The sequence below is a fragment of the Uloborus diversus genome, chromosome 2 (genome assembly GCF_026930045.1).
Source record: "Uloborus diversus isolate 005 chromosome 2, Udiv.v.3.1, whole genome shotgun sequence".
NCBI lineage: Eukaryota > Metazoa > Arthropoda > Arachnida > Araneae > Uloboridae > Uloborus > Uloborus diversus.
Window position 1 is genome coordinate 196,794,350 of NC_072732.1, and position 18,223 is coordinate 196,812,572.

Sequence of the window (18,223 nt, forward strand, 5' to 3'; positions counted from 1 at the left end):
CCCAAAAAGTTCTATATACTTAGCAATATTGTTTTAAATAACAGGATATGCTATTTTTTTTTTCAATTACCTATTGTAATAAAAATAGTTACAATGACCCAAAATCCAAGTCGTTTTTGTTATTAGTAGGGGAAGCTGCTGTACCAACGGATGCATTTTTTTTCTTCAACTTTTGCTGGTCTCTGGGAATGGATAATCGATCGGAAACATTTTCTGGCAGAATTGACAACTTATCATCTAATTTGTCAATTTTTGTTAGATGAAAATCTCAAACCTTTCAACTTCAAAAAAAATTTCTTAAAAACCATCTTTTTTGTCCGTGGGTACAACACCCCATTCACCCCGCGGACAGGTGCCTTTGTACCCATGGACATACAAAAAATTAATTTATAACTAGGTCTAAGGAATTCAATTAAACTCAATACATTTTCATAAGCCATTTTGTATTGAAATACTTCAAACATCTATTGAAAATAACATTAAATAAAATATCAAACAGAGTTAAACTTTGAAAATTAATCGAAGGTTTTTCCCTTTTTTAAATTTTTTTTTAATTTTTAACATTAGTGAACTCTTTAAAAAAGTTATTACTCTTAAGAGAGTTAATGATGTTATGAATAATTAATATGTTTTTAAACCAAAAAAAAAACTAGATTCATGATATTAAGGCTCTCTACGTACCAACATACTAACCTCAATTTATATGCAGATTGGAACCTTTAACCAAAGTTTACCCATAACAAAAAAAAAAAAAAAAAAAAACTCAGTTTAGATTAAACCAACGAAAATCTATAAAAGTCGACTGCAAATGAAAACCGGTGGGATTGACGGTCTGTAGATAATACTACAGATGGGGGTTACTTCAACACTATATCTTCAAGCCCTACTTTAAATTCATCATCATTGGTAAAAGCAAATTTCGGACATTGATGACAAGGCACCATTTTGAGGTACTTCACATAGTAAGAAGACTCACGTGTGACCCAAGGAGACTAAAAATTGCCGTCCGTGGGTACATACGGTTATGTGTCCTTGGGTACAAAGGTACGCCATTTTGGCTTTGCAAGCCAGTCACATCGACAAGACCACAGTTTTAAAACATTAAAAATCAGAAATAAAACCTTCAAAATATCGGGAATCATGATACCTACAACAAAAAAGAATAATAAAATCCACGAGGGACGTTAAAAAAATGAAATTCTTTGTTTTATTTTACTTAGATCCTACTAAAACCGAAAAAATATGATAGAATCTTAAATGTTCTTTTGATGGCGTTGAAACTTCCTGGGGTACTGGAGAGGGCTGTGACACACACGTTGAACCCCAATTAGGATCTCTCTCGACGATACCCAGAATTTCCCGACCACCGTCCGTAGGTGCAACTATGCGTGGGTATTGCAGTTCCCCCTACAAGATGTACCATCCGTACAGACTTCAGAGTGGTTCATTTATCATGGCGGGAAAAAATTTTCATTTTTATTATTTCCTTTTTTTCTGTTCTACAACTGTGAATATGTAAAAATTAATTTATTGAAACAAACAATGCTTATTTAAAAATTAGAAATGAAAAGTGAATTATATGATTATATTTTGGTTATCCTGCAAATGCGCATGTGATTCATTAATTTTAATGTTGGAAAATGTATGGTGTTTTCATTTCAGAGAAAACATCATTTCGGTTTCGTTGACAACTAAAATAGTATCTAAACAGAAGACATTCAATAGAGCTTTTTCAATAAGTTTTCCTGTGAGAAAAAGGGCAAAAATATGGTAACAGTTGAGTTAAAACATGAGACAATCACCAAATTTTGCCTACTTCCCTATAAAATAAAATAAATTAATAAATGTGTGAAAATATGTCTAATTTGCTGTACAAAAAAGAAAAAAATAAATAAAAGTTTAATAATTTTAAATTTTGAAAAATGAAGTTATTTAAATATAGGTCTATATGCATGTACCCAAAAATTATCAACCGATTATCAGTAAGTTACCGCCCCTAAGTCATTTTGTTGCACTGTCGGCTTCAACGAGATGTTATCTGCCTCAAGCTCGGTTATTCACTAATACAAATTGATCAGTTCTAATGAAAACGAAACTGCCGTCTCTGGATATGATAAACGGCTTTACGTGTACTCAACGATTATTTTGATTTCCAGAAGCATTTTTTATTCGAATTATTATTGAGAAAATTTTTTAATAAACTAGAAATAAATTAAGTAAGAACAATTATTGACATTGAAATACAAAGCGATATTTATTGCTGACAATGGGCGAGAAAAACCATCATTTCATCAAAACGTTTCCAATACACTATCAAATTTATTTTGTCTTTATCATTGCAGAAAAAAAAAACTGCAGTCGATAACTAAATGAAATAACGCAAATAAATATTCTCATTTTATACGATGATAATATGATAAATATTGATTGTAGGATACGATAAACGAGAAGGGGAAAAGAGAGTCAGAAAAGTATTTCCAAAATACCTTGAGCAAGCAATCCACTATTAAGGAATTTTTCAAAAAATAACGCACTAAAAAATGTGCTAAAACAACGATTTCAAAACTAGAGTGGAAAGTTACTTTTTATAAGTTTGATACGTACTTGTAATTTATGTACTAATTACACTGTGCGGCAAAAAAAAACCCCTTCAAAATGCTTCTGACACTTCATCGGCTGATTCTTATGTAAAATGAACCCCTGAATCCGAAACTGACCTCCGTTTTCTCCCTATACGTACCATTTTTTTAAGGCCCCCCAAGTTTTTTTTCGATTTTCCTTAATTTTAGAGCAATTATTATTATTATTATTATTATTGAGGGGAAAGGAGCTTTATATTAACTGCTAACATAGTCTTGGTGGGCAAGAGAGGTTCACAGTTCAAAATCATGGACACCGATCGCAAAAAGGGGGACTTGTGGGGGTTATACCCCCTTCCTTCCAAATATTAGAAAAATCCCGAAAAACGATCTTTTTATTCGGCTTTTTTAAAAAGGATGTTTGTAAAAAACATTTCGGTGCAGATCGAGAGTATAAGACTCGCTTTTTGACTCCTATGTCCAAAAGAATTTTTGCGACGCAAAAAAAAAAAAAAAAAAAAAAAAAAAAAACTATTACGTGAATGTCGCACGTTGCATACGAGTTGAATCGCAGATCTTCATTCAAAAAGATATTCTTCTGGCTGATTCTTATATAAAATGACCCCTTCTTTCCAAATACGACCACCTATTCCCCCCATTAAGCCCCATTTTTAGAACCTCCCCCCCCCCTCCTTTGCTTCAGAGCCATTTTTTTCCATTTGGAGGGGAAAAGAGAATAACCGTAAACATTATTCTGAAGTACTAGAAATGGGCATAGCTCAAAATCTTACACATATGTAGCAAAAATGAAAATATGGGGGGCACCCCCTTCCCCCAAACAAACAGTTCAGCAAAAAAAAAAAAAAAATTCCAAATGCTTCTGAGGCTATTCAAGCTTATTCTTCTGCAAATTGATCCCCTGAGTCCGAATATGATCTAGATTTTCCTCCTACACGTACCGATTTTAAAAGAAAACCCCCTTTTTTTATTGGGTGGGGGTGGGGGCAAGTTTTATTTTTTAGTACATATGCACAAGATTTTGAGCATTGCCCATCTCTAGTCATTCAGAATAATGTTTACGATTATTGAAATGCTCTTTTTCCCCTGCAAATTAAAAAAAAAAGGGAATCAGAGGATGGGGTGAGGAGGTTTAAAAAGGGGGCGTTAGGGGGGGGGCGAAGGTGGCCGTATTTGGAAACAAGGGGTCATTTTACATAAGAATCAGCCAGAAGAATGTCTTTTTGAATGAAGACCTGCGATTCAACTCGTATGCAACGTGCGACATTCCCGAGACAGTTTTTTTTAATATATTTTTTATTTTTTACATCGAAAAATTTTTTTTGGACATGGGAGTCATAGAAGCGAGTCTTATACTCTCGTTCTGCTCCGATTTTTTTAAACATCTTTTTTAAAAAGTAGAATAAAAAGATCGTTTTTCGTGATTTTTCTAATATTTTGGGGGTTATATCCCCCCAAGTCCCCCTTTTTGCTATCGGTGTCCATGATCTTGAACTTTGAACCTCTATTGCCTGGCAAAACTATGTTAGCAGTTAATATAAATCTCCTTTCACCCCCCAAAAAAACAATAATAATAATAATTGCTCTGAAACTAAGGAATATTGAAAAAAACTTGGAGGGGGGGGGGCTTAAAAAATTGGTGCGTTTAGAGCTAGAAAACGGAGGTCATATTCGGAATAAGGGGGTTATTTTACATAAGAATCAGTCGACAAAATTTTAGAAGTATTTTGAAGTTTTTTTTTTTTTTTTTTTGCCGAACAGTTTTATTGAACTTTTTAGCAATTACATTAATTATTTACTTTATATAGCTATTGATTTATTATTATTATTATGATTTAAGACAAATGTTGTCAATTTAGAATGGTAAATAAAATTTCCCGGCTTAATCAAATGCCCCGCTTTATCGAATAATATTTCTTGGAACCGACGATATTCGATAAAGTAAAGTAGTTTCATAGTTTCATCGTCTCCTTTAGGTATTTGTAAATATATTATACTTATTTTATCTCATAAATACTTTTTAAAACATTCTTATTTTGAAAATACCATTAACTTCTCTTTCCTTGTTGTACTTACCGTAGACTACTTATCAACTCACTCCGGAGGATTTTACTTGCACAGGTCACAGTTTTGGTGCACAAACTTGCGGATTGCTTGGACACAAAGAGCGTATGGCTGTTATAAATGGTAGAGTATTAAAAAATATTTCAATATGCGATTATGTGTTAATGGCGGAAGAGATCTATCCCTGACTACATTTAATTAGTACAGCACTCGAGACAATAAAAGAATGTGGTTCTTACAGGATTTTAAAATATTTTTACTTTTTTTTTACAAAAAAGGAAACATTGTATTCGCGAAAAAACAAATTCACTCAAAATTCGGCCTTAATTTCCATTTTGCTCATCCCCGAATTAATGTTGAGTTTTTTTTTTATTTTTTTTTAAACCCGACCACACGCGGATAAGTGCGTAAGAACGTATAAACACTCGAAATATCCAATTTGACATTCCTCGAGTTAATTAAAACGACTTTTCTCGTGACGTCCGTATGTACGTATGAATGTATGTGCGTATATATGCGTATGTATGTCGCATAACTCAAGAACGGTATGTCCCAGAAAGTTGAAATTTGGTATGTAAACTCCTATTGGGGTCTAATTGTGCACCTTCCTTTTTGGTTGCCTTCCGAGTTTCTAAGGGGTCTTTTGCCCCTTTCTTGGGGAAAATTATTGATAATTTCGATGCAAACTCAAGTGGTGTTATAATTTGTCGGATACTTGGCGATACATCGCCAGTCTTTTGGTCACCAAGTTTTGTCGCAAACTTGGCGACAAATTCGGCAATTTTTTATTTTTTTTCTTGTTTTAAATTCGGTTTCAATTTGGCCACTGTTGGTGTTATTTAGAAAGTAAACTAAAAAATAACATTGAAATTGACAATAATGGGGAAATTACATTAAAATGCAGTAAAAGGAAGTCATGTGATCAGCTCGTTTTTACTTCTTTACCTTTTTCAGGTAAAGAAGTTCTTTTGAACGTAAGGTAAACAAGTCATAGAAAGCACTGTAGAGTGTGGGTCAGAATATTTGTCTCCTGGCTACTTCAAAACAGGTTGAATGCTACTGGTACACCAGCTGTTGACCTGCTCATTCGCAAATTCGCTTTTTACTTGAACTCCTTATTTTACATGTATTCGATATTTTGAACTGTGTCGCAGAGCACCAATCATGCTGAGTCGCACTTTAAAATATTTGAATTTAAAGTAAACAGGGAACATTGACTGTTGAATTTAATCGGTATTTTTTTATTTTTTGAATAATTTCTTTGAAATAAAGGTTTTTTAATATTTCTACTGAACTCCTTATGTGGCTATATTTACATACATTTCATTTTATAGTTTTATTTATTTATACATATATATATATATATATATATATATATATATATATATATATATATATATATATATATATATATATATATATATATATATATATATATATATATATATATATATATATATATATATATATATATATATATATTTATATATAGGTCTTGATCCTGCTGGTGGGATAGTTACAGAAATAACACCTCTAGATCAAAGATTGGATGCTGGTGACGCTGACTGCGTTCAAGTAATTCACTCAAATGGAGGGCAATGTTTTCCTGAATTTGGTAGGTGACTGTTATACACTTGATAACTTATACAACAATCGACACATCAAAAAGTTGTCAGAATGAAACGAAATTTTACACACGTAAAAACAATATTGATAAATAATGTTATTACAAATGAAAACAAAGTTATCATTTATTATGGAAAAATAACAAATTAATAGAGGTTTTAGTTCCTTGTTTTGCCACCTCTTACATACATAAATGATGTGATCCAGTCAAGCTGTGAGGCTATATCGTACGATGTGCTGCATAATCTCATTACACCGTTATTGTAAACGTGCAATTGATTCGATTTAATTCGTAGGATATCCAACTAAACAACCCAGAACCCACCAAGTGTTTCCAGATATGCTTGATCTGTGATGAAACAGAGGATTTAGAAGGTCAGAGAAGAGTGACACCTTTGCCGCGTGTGTCTGATCAATGTCGTGCTGAAAAATGACTCCTGAGAATTCTGCTATGAGGACCAACACATATATGACTGAAGCTAATGTGGGGCGCACCGCTTGAGTTAGGGTTGGATTTAGACTTAACAGGGCCCTAATGTATTTTAGTTATAAGGGCTCTTTTGTAGTCCGAAGAACTTTTCTGTCGGTTGCGTAAAAGGCCTTTTTCAATTCTTTTTGTTTTTACTATGTTTATCTTGCTCCGCTGACTCTTAAAGTCAGATCTTACCTTTTTTTAATTATTCTTGTTTATGTGTGTTCCTGTTGTCCTTTTTGGTTTGATCTTAAGAGGGGGAATTAAAATCTTAAAATAGTCAGTCATCTTACAATATTCACTGCCCTATGAAAATTAAAGAACTCTCATTTTTTCGAAGTTGCCCTTTAAAATGGCAATATGAATTACCTTAAGCTTGAATGAATAAAACTTAAGAACTTCAAGAAATCTTATCTAAATTTGATTGCGGCTTCTTTCAGATTAAAAAAAACGACCCCTATTAAGAAACATCGGAAAAGGTGGGAAAGTTTAAACTTTTGTAACGTCGCCTTAAAATTTTGCGTTAACGCTTCGATCTTTAATTTGGTGTTGCTAATATTAAGAGTTTGATAATGCCTACCGAAAATTGGTTACTCTACTCCGTAAGAAGTGTTTGGTTAAATAGAGAGACAGGGAGTTGTCCCAAACCGCTGGACATTACTGCACTGCAGAATAACTCTTACCGTGTGGTTCAAGAACTGTGGAATCCTTGTATTAGATTGAACCTCAGAGTGAAGATGGGTAGGGCAACCCTTTCTCACGTCAGCACGAAAATGGTTTTCACCCCGTGACAAGCACCCACCGCGGAGTAGCGTAGCATGTGTTTCTACCAGAGAGCTGTTGTTTTAAAACAAAATGGAAAAATCGGTCCAAGGGAGGACCAATAATAATCTAGTTGTAAGATTGTGCTTTAATAATATCTCAGTTATTTATAAATTTATTGGTTTTATAGCTAAAAATAGAGTTAGAAAGCCATTTATCGCTTTTTTTGCGAAAAATAAGTAGGCGAATAATATTACCAAAATTGACTTGAACTGAGCGCTTGCGCTGCCAATTTTTATCTCATAAAATCTTTACTAGTAATAAAGCTGAATGTCCCTCTGTCTGTCAGGATCTCTGTGACGCGCATTGCGTCTAGACCGTTCGGCCGATTTTCATGAAATTTGGCACAAAGTTAGTTTGTAGCATGGGGGTGTGCACCTCGAAGCGATTTTTCGAAAATTCGATGTGGTTCTTTTACTATTCCAATTTTAAGAACAAAACTATCATAAAATATACGAGTAAATTACGAAATTATCATAACGTGGAATCATAACATGATCACAAGCCAATTGGCGAGATACGAAATTATCGTAACATGGAACCGTAACATGGGTACAAGCCAATTGGCGAGAAAATTCACCACACATTATTTGTAAATACACAGGCAAACCAAAAGACCTTTTAATTTTTCTTTCACGGGCAAAGCCGTGCGGGTACCACTAGTACTTAATATAGATGTTTGTATCTTTACAGATGCATGTGACCTCATTAAGTCTTTTTTCCATAAAACTAATTGATGCAGTGAGAAGCAAAGGTATGTAAGTGGCAAAATTAAAAATTTGGAGATAACCAGTAAAAATAGAAAGGGAATCTCTCGTCCTTATTGGGGCAAGAGATAGAATTAGTAGCCCTGGTAGGTAATGCTGTATAGTGTGATTTATAAAAAAAATTCAGTGGAATTCCTACATAGGATGTATCATTTAATGCATTTTACTCAAAACTTGAAAATGTCCACTTACATCTCTTTGCTTTTCACTGCCTCAATTCAAGTTGAGATTTCTATCTCACTTGAATTAAGCTTCATACTAATATTACATCTTTAGATGAATGCTATTCGTATGGAAATACAATTCAGTTTACTGTATCCATTGGTGCTTTTTTTTTACGTATCAGTTATCATTAGTGATTCGAGTTGTCCACGAGAAGGGGCGGGGGGTGCACAAACTAAGCTAATGCAATTTTTAGTGGAAGGTAATTTTAACGGGGTCTTTTTTTTTGGGGGGGGTGTTCCAATTCGGGGGGGGGGGACTACGTGGCATTTGAGGCGATGCTCTTGGAGGGATGGGCAATACCAAGATTATGGATTTATGATTCTCGTTTGTGTACTCAAATAATTAAAAACGAATAATTTGCATAGTTTATTTCTTATAAACAGGAAGTCCTTGTTTCTGGTTTTTTTTTTTTGATATTAATAAAATTTAGACAGTAAATATTGCAATCGTGTGTTTTGTTTTAAATGAAATATTCTCTCAATATTCTATTGTATTATTTGCATGAGGCATTATGAATGCTTTCTGATAAATTCATATGCATTCATTGAAATTTTTTTGAAACTTTTAGAAACTAATTTGGAACAAGTGGAAAATTCGTTTTTCCATTTGCCGTTCCTGGATTATGCCTCTAGCAGACTGTGTTTATACGTTAAAGGATATTCGTTAATTACGTAAGGAGATTTTGGCAATTTTTGACCTCCCTTCCCCTTCTACCCCATGTAAGGGTAAGTTAGATTTTTAACCCCCCCCCCCCTACTCTTAAGTAAGATTCCTTTCGATTTTCAAAACAAAAATGTTGTTAGAAAAGGATCAGTTACACCAAAACTTCTTGTTTGACGTTTATCAAAGATTTTTATTTTTCAACTATATTATATGATGCAATATTAATTATAAATAAAACATGCCATACATAGTGCAATGCTAATATTATATTTTACACTATTCGTTCTTTATATAAAACAAGTAAAAAACAGCTAATCCTTATACGTTTTTCCCTTCCAGACACAATAGAAATATAATCCCTGCTAACCACTTAACCGCCCGATTTCTAATATAAAAATAGACTTGGAAAATATTACGTATGGATGGATTTGCTCCCCCCTTGAAGTAATGGTATGTAGAGATTTCTCGACCCCCCCCCCCCTTTGGGACCCTTACGTAATCAAAAGATTTCAAGAAGCAGAAAGATTACAATTTGCAACCTATCGACAATAAATTTAGGGTGCCAAGGAGCAAGAAGTTTGATGCTTCCGACGTGACCCGAGCTGGCGGCAGCTTCCTCCCGATTTCAAAGTGGAATGCAGTCTCTACCAATCTTCACTCTGAGGTTTGAACACGCATTACAACACGTGCGGATGCCTTTGTTTAACTCTTCACATTAAAACAGTATTTTGTGTTTAGCTTTATTAAAATAATGTTTTGTAACAAAGAAATGAAATATATGCTGATATTGTGCAAAGACCCTCTGTCTTGAAGCATTTAACTGCTATAATCACCAGTTGAGTTTCACACATCCAAGCCGTTGATTAACGAACCATTGATTAAAGCTTTTCAATTGGCTGAAGAAAAACTTCGTTTGAAGGTTCGGTTTTCTGACTGAGATTCAAATTTGCTGGTGAATATCGCCATAAACAAGACTATTAGATTTTTTTTTCTGTGGCTACATTCAAGTTTCTTCTTGAACCAACAACGAATCAGTATCCTTTTATGTTAGACGCGACACGTTGAACAATATTATTGCACTCTTAACAGATAATCTCAAATTTATTTCGAGAGCAAATCAGAGCATCTGTAAGTATAGTAGCATTAAGCGTAGCAATAATCCGAAACATTTGAAAGAGAAAAAGTGATGTGTTATGCTTTGTGGTGAATGACTGTGGAACTTATTTAATATTGTCACTTAATAAAGTAGTTATTATTGAAACTCTGAACTTTACAAAGAATAAAACTAACAATTCATTCAACTGCCTGTCCGTATTTTGACTGCCTGTCCGTATAATTTATGGATTTGGTTTCATAAAAATCAGTTTAACATCCATACATTGCACAAAATTTTTCAGTTGGATGTAATTTTACCTGTGGCACCGTTGACATATGGCCGAATGGAGGTCTGCTCCAGCCTGAAGAGCTTTGCCGTCAAGAGACGTTAACTGCCATTGCCAAGCAAGATTATTTTTATGGTAAGCCATTATGAAGAATTAATGAAACATTTTCTGCCTTATATCGTAGTAAATATGACATCAAGCTGTTCATAAGCCATTTGGGGAGACGAAAAACGAAAGTTACGACCGAGTCTTAATCTGGTTGCGGTAACAGTAGCATTTCAGCTATCCGAACTCCAGATATCCGGTTTGCTGACTTTGCAAATCGTTTTCAGAATTTGGGAAAATAAATTGGGGCCATCGCAATGGCTGCGATTTGCAAAATAATGATTCTATCGGCACACGTGATTATCCTTCCCTAGCCAAGCAGTTTACTTCGAGCGTGATACATAGCAAACAATAACTTTAATTTTCAGCTCGGAATGTAGTAACTTCATAGTGCATACTGTTCTAATGAACAGTACTTGCAAGTGCGCATAGTACAGAAAGCGTTACCTTTCTATTTGATCAATAGGACGCTGTTTTTCTTTCAAAAATTTTTTTTCCCTTTATTTTCAACATACATTCACAAATTGATCTAAAAAAACCTCATTTCAAAAAAAATCCACTTATCTAAATGTTTAAATATCCTATTAGAGTCCGGTTCCGATTGGTTCGGGTAGTTTGAATTCTACTGTACGAGTTGAATTTACCACACCCATTTAAACTTCTCCTATTACTATTAACACAAGATATTTCTTAACATTTTTTAAATCTTGCTTACAGAACAGTAATTTTTATGAAAAGTCATTTTAGATTTAAGATCTGGATTTGCGTCGATAGAAGAAAAAGCGGGGTTCGTCAATTTATGATCAGTTTGTGAAACTTAGTGCTTTACCAGAATTAATGATACAATAATACTCAAATATTTATTTAATACAGTTCCATAGTAAGTTATTTTATCTTGAAATAAAATATGTTTACTAAAAAAGCATTGCATGATATATGAAGTTAAATCAATATATTTAAAAAAAAAACAATACAATATTTCTTGTCATCGCCTAATTTATAAGTATCTGAACAATCCATTTCAAAATTAGGAAATTTTTAATTAGGAAATTTTTAAAATCATTGATTGTATTTTCATTAGTGCCATTTTTAAAAGGGCTCAATCATTGCAGTAAAAAAATGTGTTTTGTAAACACTTTAGAAAGTTCATGAAATTTGAAATTTTACGAGATTTTTTTACACAAATGACAACATGTCGGATTAATGCATGATTTTTTGAATTTTTTTCTGAACTATACTCTCTTTCAAAAGTAATGCACGGATCACTAAATACGTATCTCACTCTTCCTCTGCCGCAAATTTTGGCTTCTCCATCCGTGATGAATTTTTAAGTTAAGGGGCCCGTCGCAATGATTTGTAAAGGCATCATGCCCGAACATGGGTTATGTTAGGCACACAAAAACAGCAAGGGACGAGGGAAAGTGGCCAGGTATATGAAAAGTGAGAAAATATTTTTAAATCTAAAATTCACTAAAAGTCAAGGAAGCTCGCAGCATGATAAAGAAAAAAACAGGTCCTTTTTTCGAAACTCCTTTGTTGCCACTTTATTTTCGCTTCTGGACATTAAAATGTTTTTTTTTTTTTTTCGTCTCAACTTTTGGCTGTGAATACATTGCATCAAACTCGGGAGCATTATAGCTGTTCATTACTTTTTTTTAGCTTTTTTAAACATCATTGCTTGCTCCCATCTCGAAGCTCTGCAGTTTTACAAGGCTTCCATCAGTGCTGAGGATGCCAAATTTGTAGCAGTTAGATGTCAGAACTATCGACAATTTCAGAGGGGAAATTGCCCAAATTGTGGAAAGAATGGAGACAAATGTGTTGAGATGGGCCCGGATTGTTGCAGCTGCTTGAAACCAAATCAGAGAAGAAATGGCGGATCGAAAAATTTCTACTTGAATACGAATGATTCTTGCCCATATATAGGTAAAATGTAAATGTATACATACTTCAATTCTTTATAAAATATAATGTAGTTTAAAGGAGATATTTCTTTACTTTTATGTGTAGGTAAGACTAGTTGTGACATTATTTAAACAAATTGTAGTATAGTTTTGTATCCATAGGTTTGTTTGTTTAAATACTTATTCCGGTTTTTATGACAGAACATTACGTACAGCTAATAGGACCAAAATAAGAACAAACAATTTCTTGCTAAAAAGGCGCGTAGGTTTTAACCTTGGACCAAAAGTTGGTTATTGCTCTCCAACGGCTGAATTTGATACCATTTCTGTATAGAACAATCAGTTTTTTTATTATTTTAAATTAAAAGTTTTTCAGTTAAAAAAAATAAATATCAGTATTATGCCTCATTAAAACAAAAATTTAGTAACCGTTTCACTCAAAACGAAATTTATGACTAGTTGAGTAATCATAATTTGAAGAAATACTATTACATTTAATACCAGTTGTTTATTCATTTTTGGGACACAATTTTTTGTCATTTTCTTTTTTTTTTTTTTCTTTTGTTTTAAATTTTTATTTTTTAAGACTAGATTTTTCTCAACCCATTTGCACAAATGAGACATTTTTACGAATATATTTGCTTTTTATGCTCGGAATTTTCAACTGTGACCTTTGATATTTTTAAATTCAAATACAAGAAACAATTACATATCAAAATATCGCACCCCGGCTAGGAAAGGGACAAAATTTAAAATTTAGGGAAAACATACATTTTTTTAAATATTTTTTTACAGAAGCTATTGCTTCATATACATTGAGGACTTCGTGCCAAGCGCCTTGCCTCCGGTCACACACAGGGAATATTTACTACACAAGAGAGGGAAATAACACCCAGGACACAGGCGGAAACCCGTAACCTCCAGCTTAGAAAACGAATCTTCTGCCACAGAGGCGTCGTAAGAACTATTGAATTAAAATCAAAATTTAATGTGTTCTTTCTTGCCGTAAAACTCTCAAAGTTAGCTTACATATCTGATGAGTGGTAGCGTAAAAGCAATATACTTAATAGTGACACGGTTAAGTAAAATAGCTCATATCATTTACTTATTCAGTCATTTTATCAAATCACTTCGTCATTTTATCATCACTGTTTATTTATCAAATAGTTCATTTACATTTCTTCATTTAATAATTCCCTTATTTATTTATTCATTCACTTATTTTCTTATTAATTTGCTATTTTATTCATTCATTTATTTATTTGCGTTTATCCTTTCATTTCCTTTTCATTTAGTCATTTATTCTTCTATTTATCCATTTATTTGATAAAAAATATCTTTGATGATCGAATTGAAAACATATATTTAGAAAAAAATTTCATTTTTCACTTTGCCCCATGGAAAAAAAGGATGAAAAATTTTCACCTTTTTTCTGATGCCAAAAATAACTGCCAAAAATAAAAAAAATAATGCTTTAATGCGGGTTTCATGGTAAAATAGATTGTTCTTCCTTTATGTACTGTAAGTTTTAGAACAAATTTTCAATTTGTTCATTTTGAAAGAAGTAAGTTTTCTTAACCATTTCACTTTGCCACACATTCCCTTACTTATATACCTTTTAAACCTTTAAAATCGTTCTCATAGCGTCGAACACAAAGCTGTCAATACTTTATTGAAATAAAATAACTAAATAGTTAAAGTATAATAGTTTTAAAGACACAGTAGATTTTTCTGTAAAATGCTATACTAATAAATTATGCTATTAACTGATTCTCGCTGTTTTTTTTTTTTTTTTCTAGATAACTCTGATATAAATGCTGAAAATTTTCAATGCTAGGGAGTAAAGAATGTTGAACAAGAAACTTTTTGTAGATTGGTAATGTTTTTTCATACTTTCGTTAATAATAAACAGTTTTTGAACAATTCTCTTCATGTTTGTTTTTCCATTGAAAAATCTGTTACAAATAAAGATAATTTCAAATGCTGTGAAGAATGCGAAAGTGATCACTGAATACACTGATAGATTTTTTTCCCCTTGCAAAATAAACAAAAGAAAAAAGATTGAATGAAGTACTTTCAGCTTATTAACCGATCCCTTTACTCTGAAATCAGAATGGAGTCGTTTCCAAAATTTTAAAAGTATTTTTTTTTTTGAAAAAGCATGCTTAAAAACATAGGATCTGACCATTTTTTAAATAATTTGTTTAAGTTTAATATTTAAAAAAGAAATACTTAAATCGGTGCGCTTTCATTGTTTACATTTCTTGCCGATGACATCACAAATGATGAAATTCCATTCTGTGTTGCCGTTGCCATTCACAGAGCAAAATATTTAATTCGCATCTTTACTCACGTGTATTGGCAACGATATGGTTGATAGCAAGGGCAGAGCGCAGTTTTGATACTTTTCTTGATTATCACAACGTGGAAACGCGGTACAAAGATGCGCCAAAAAGCATCACTTGTGAAGTCATCAAGACCACGCCTTGTTTAAAAAATCGGACATTAAAAAAAAATAATTTAAAAATAACTGTTGGGAAAATGAAAAAAATTTCTGTGTCCATGTTATTATTATTATTATTATTATTATTATTATTATTATTATTATTATTATTATTATTAGATTTTGCTTATTCTCTCAATTTCAGTGATTAAAAGTAGTACTTTTGACTGAAGGAAATAACCTCTTATATATTTTATTGCATTAAATGGAGGAGGGGAGGGCGATTCATAATTTAACTTAAGTTCCCAGAGTACTTCTTGCTGCAATAAAATTCCTGTAAAGATAACTGTCTCTCAAAGCTCCCAGGTGCAAAATAGAAATCATTAATACTGCGCAATATAATTGGAAATGAACGAATAGAAATGCAGAAATGGAAATTTTTGTCCAAAATGAAGGAAAAAAAAATCGCAGTTACAATACTTTCTCTACTTCAAACGAGCTGATGCGTGCATCACATGACTTCCTTTTACTCCAATTTAACGTCATTTCCCCATTATTGGCACTTTTAATGTTATTCAAAAGTTTACTCTCTAAATAACAACAGTGGCCAAATTAAAACCAAATTTAAAAAAAAATCCGCCAGATTTTTCGCCCAGTTGGCAACAAAACTCGGCGACCAAAGGACTGGCGATATATTGCTAAGTGTCCGCCAAATTATACCACCACTTGAGTTTACATCGAAATGAACAATTATTTTCACCAAAAAGGGACAAAAGACCCCTTTAGAAACACCCGAATGCAACTAAAAGAAGAGGTGCACAATTATATCCCACTAGTAGTCTACGTACCAAATTTCAACTTTCTAGGACTTACCGTTCTTGAGTTATGGGACATACATACGCACATGCATACATACTTACATACAGACGTCACGAGAAAATTCGTTGTAATTAATTCAGGAATCGTTATTATGGATATTTCGCATGTCTATACGTTCTTAGACACTTATCCACGTGTGGTCGGGTCGAAAAAAAAAAAAAAAAAAAAAAACTCAATATTCATTCGGGGGTGAGTTAAATGGAAATTAAGGTCGATTTTTGAGTAAATATTTTTTCGCTAATACAATACTTCCTTTTTTTTTTTGAAAGGAATTGAAAAGGAAGTAAACAGAAATCTAGAATAAAAACTAGTTGATGATTTCATCTTAAACTTATACAGTATAAATTTTAAGAAAAATGTACTATGGTGCGATTTTGCTTGACATTGTATCGTATATTTCTTAAAGGTATGGAGCAAAAACATTAAAGCAGATCGCAGCTAAATGAGGAAAATGATGTTTGTTAACCAGTCTTAATGCGCACGAACTTCTTATGATATTGTTCTATGTGCGGTAATCGTGATACTGATGCCTATCACTGTTTTTATTAGTCAGTAAAATATAATGATCAAAATTAAACATATTTTACTCATTAAACATATTTATAGATTTATTTAAATAATTAAAGTACCGTATATACGTCAATATTGTACATGACTAATAAATGTATGTGTTTTCTTAAATAATTCAACTATAATGTTCTGATTAGGTAATACATTTTAATGCAAGCTGTAAGCAACATGTCATCGTTTCGTTTGCAAGCCATCTCTTTTTGCGATTATTAGCCCTAGATGCATACCTCCAATTGCAACTAGTATGTTATGACTATCACGAAACTTTCTTTTATACCTATGTTATGAAATAGAAAATCACTCGTCATGGTATGACGGGTGCTAAGATTTCGCGAAAATGTTGAATGTTAAATAGATATACAGGGTTTTCCGTTTTAACCCGCAATACCTTTATTTTCGCAACCATTAGTCCCAGATGTATACTTCCAGTCGCCAAAATATTCAAAGTCAGATGCAGGGTAAAGATATTAAAAGTTTGAAGTAAAAATCAAAAAGAATCAACAAAATACAAAATTGAACTTTTTATACGGGCTCCAAGGTCTCCTATCTTATATTAGGGAAAAAATCTCCTTTGAAAAAATATTCCAACACAAAAAGTTTGAAATTAGTACGACTAATATTCACCGAGATATGAAACGCAGCGTTTTGTGACTTACACCACTTTTCAGTCGCCGTCAATAACACCTTTTGGGGGAAAATGTAGTTGTTAACAAGTGTTTAAAATTACATGCGTGCATAGAGTGTGATTTTCAAATTACTCGAGGTTTTGTAGTGTGTTTTTGCGTATCACGGCATAACATCTACACTTATTTTTGAATACCAATGAAAAATATAAATACCTTGTTTTTCTTTGACGACCTGTCATTTTTCTGAAAGAGCGATAACTTCCAATCTCATCTTCTGTATGGTCCCTTAAAACTTTAAACTGAAATATTTCTTTGAGTTTTGGTCGCACAAATGTCATGTTTTTTGTGTTAATAATAGTTTTCAATAGAGATTATTTCTCTGAATATTAAGCACAAATTGCCAATTACAGCAGACACGTGTATCGGCGTTACAGGGAACGCCTTTTTCAATGCAAAAAGTAATGAGCTTATGGATGTGCATTGAAAAAGGCGTTTCCTGTAACGCCAAAACACGTGTCTGCTGTAATTGGCAATTTGTGCTTTTTGACGTTGTTTTTCTTTATTGATTAGTTTGTTTTAATTTTTTACTTAATTTGTAATAATTTGAACTGACTATTCACAAAACGCACATCAAAATAAAACATGTCTCTGGTTTTCCCATAATGGCTTGAGTTGAAAACAGACCGTCAAGTTCTCTTTATTCTACGTATGACTAGCAAAACAGTTGCTTATTGTATCTTTTTCTGCCTTGTCAAAACAAAGCACTTCCCTGCTTCTAAAACAATGCTAAACATATTATCTTCTTTCAATTAAAATTAATGAATTTGAAGGGATGCAGCATTGAAATAATGCCGCCTCGCATGCTATCTCGCTAATTTCATTATTGGTGAAATCAGAGCGTTACTCGATCATCGGCTTTTATGTATATGAGAATTCCTGAAACTAATGTAATATTGCAAACTTTGTAAATTTTAATTATTTTTATGATTGTATATGTTTAATTTGTTGTAATATGGTTAAATTTGGAGCTTGTTCCATTAACTTTCCCTTAAAATTGCTGCAATTCTTCTACGTTGAC

General features: G+C 32.7%; 1 protein-coding gene across 2 annotated transcripts in view; it reads left to right on the top strand.

The window, feature by feature from the left end:
- Nucleotides 1-18,223, top strand: part of LOC129217609 (pancreatic lipase-related protein 3-like) — a 51,413-nt gene that overhangs the window by 20,659 nt on the left and 12,531 nt on the right. The window contains exons 4-8 of one of the 2 annotated variants that reach the window (XR_008580233.1): nucleotides 4,679-4,784; nucleotides 6,154-6,276; nucleotides 10,634-10,753; nucleotides 12,383-12,649; nucleotides 14,427-14,503. Coding sequence is in view for 1 of the 2 variants with exons in the window: in XM_054851938.1 (XP_054707913.1) it covers nucleotides 4,679-4,784; nucleotides 6,154-6,276; nucleotides 10,634-10,753; nucleotides 12,383-12,649; nucleotides 14,427-14,464 (654 nt within the window). In the remaining variant the exon portion in view is untranslated. Of the gene's footprint in view, nucleotides 1-4,678; nucleotides 4,785-6,153; nucleotides 6,277-10,633; nucleotides 10,754-12,382; nucleotides 12,650-14,426; nucleotides 14,538-18,223 lie in introns of those variants that run through there. The other variant, XM_054851938.1, reaches the window with a different exon arrangement.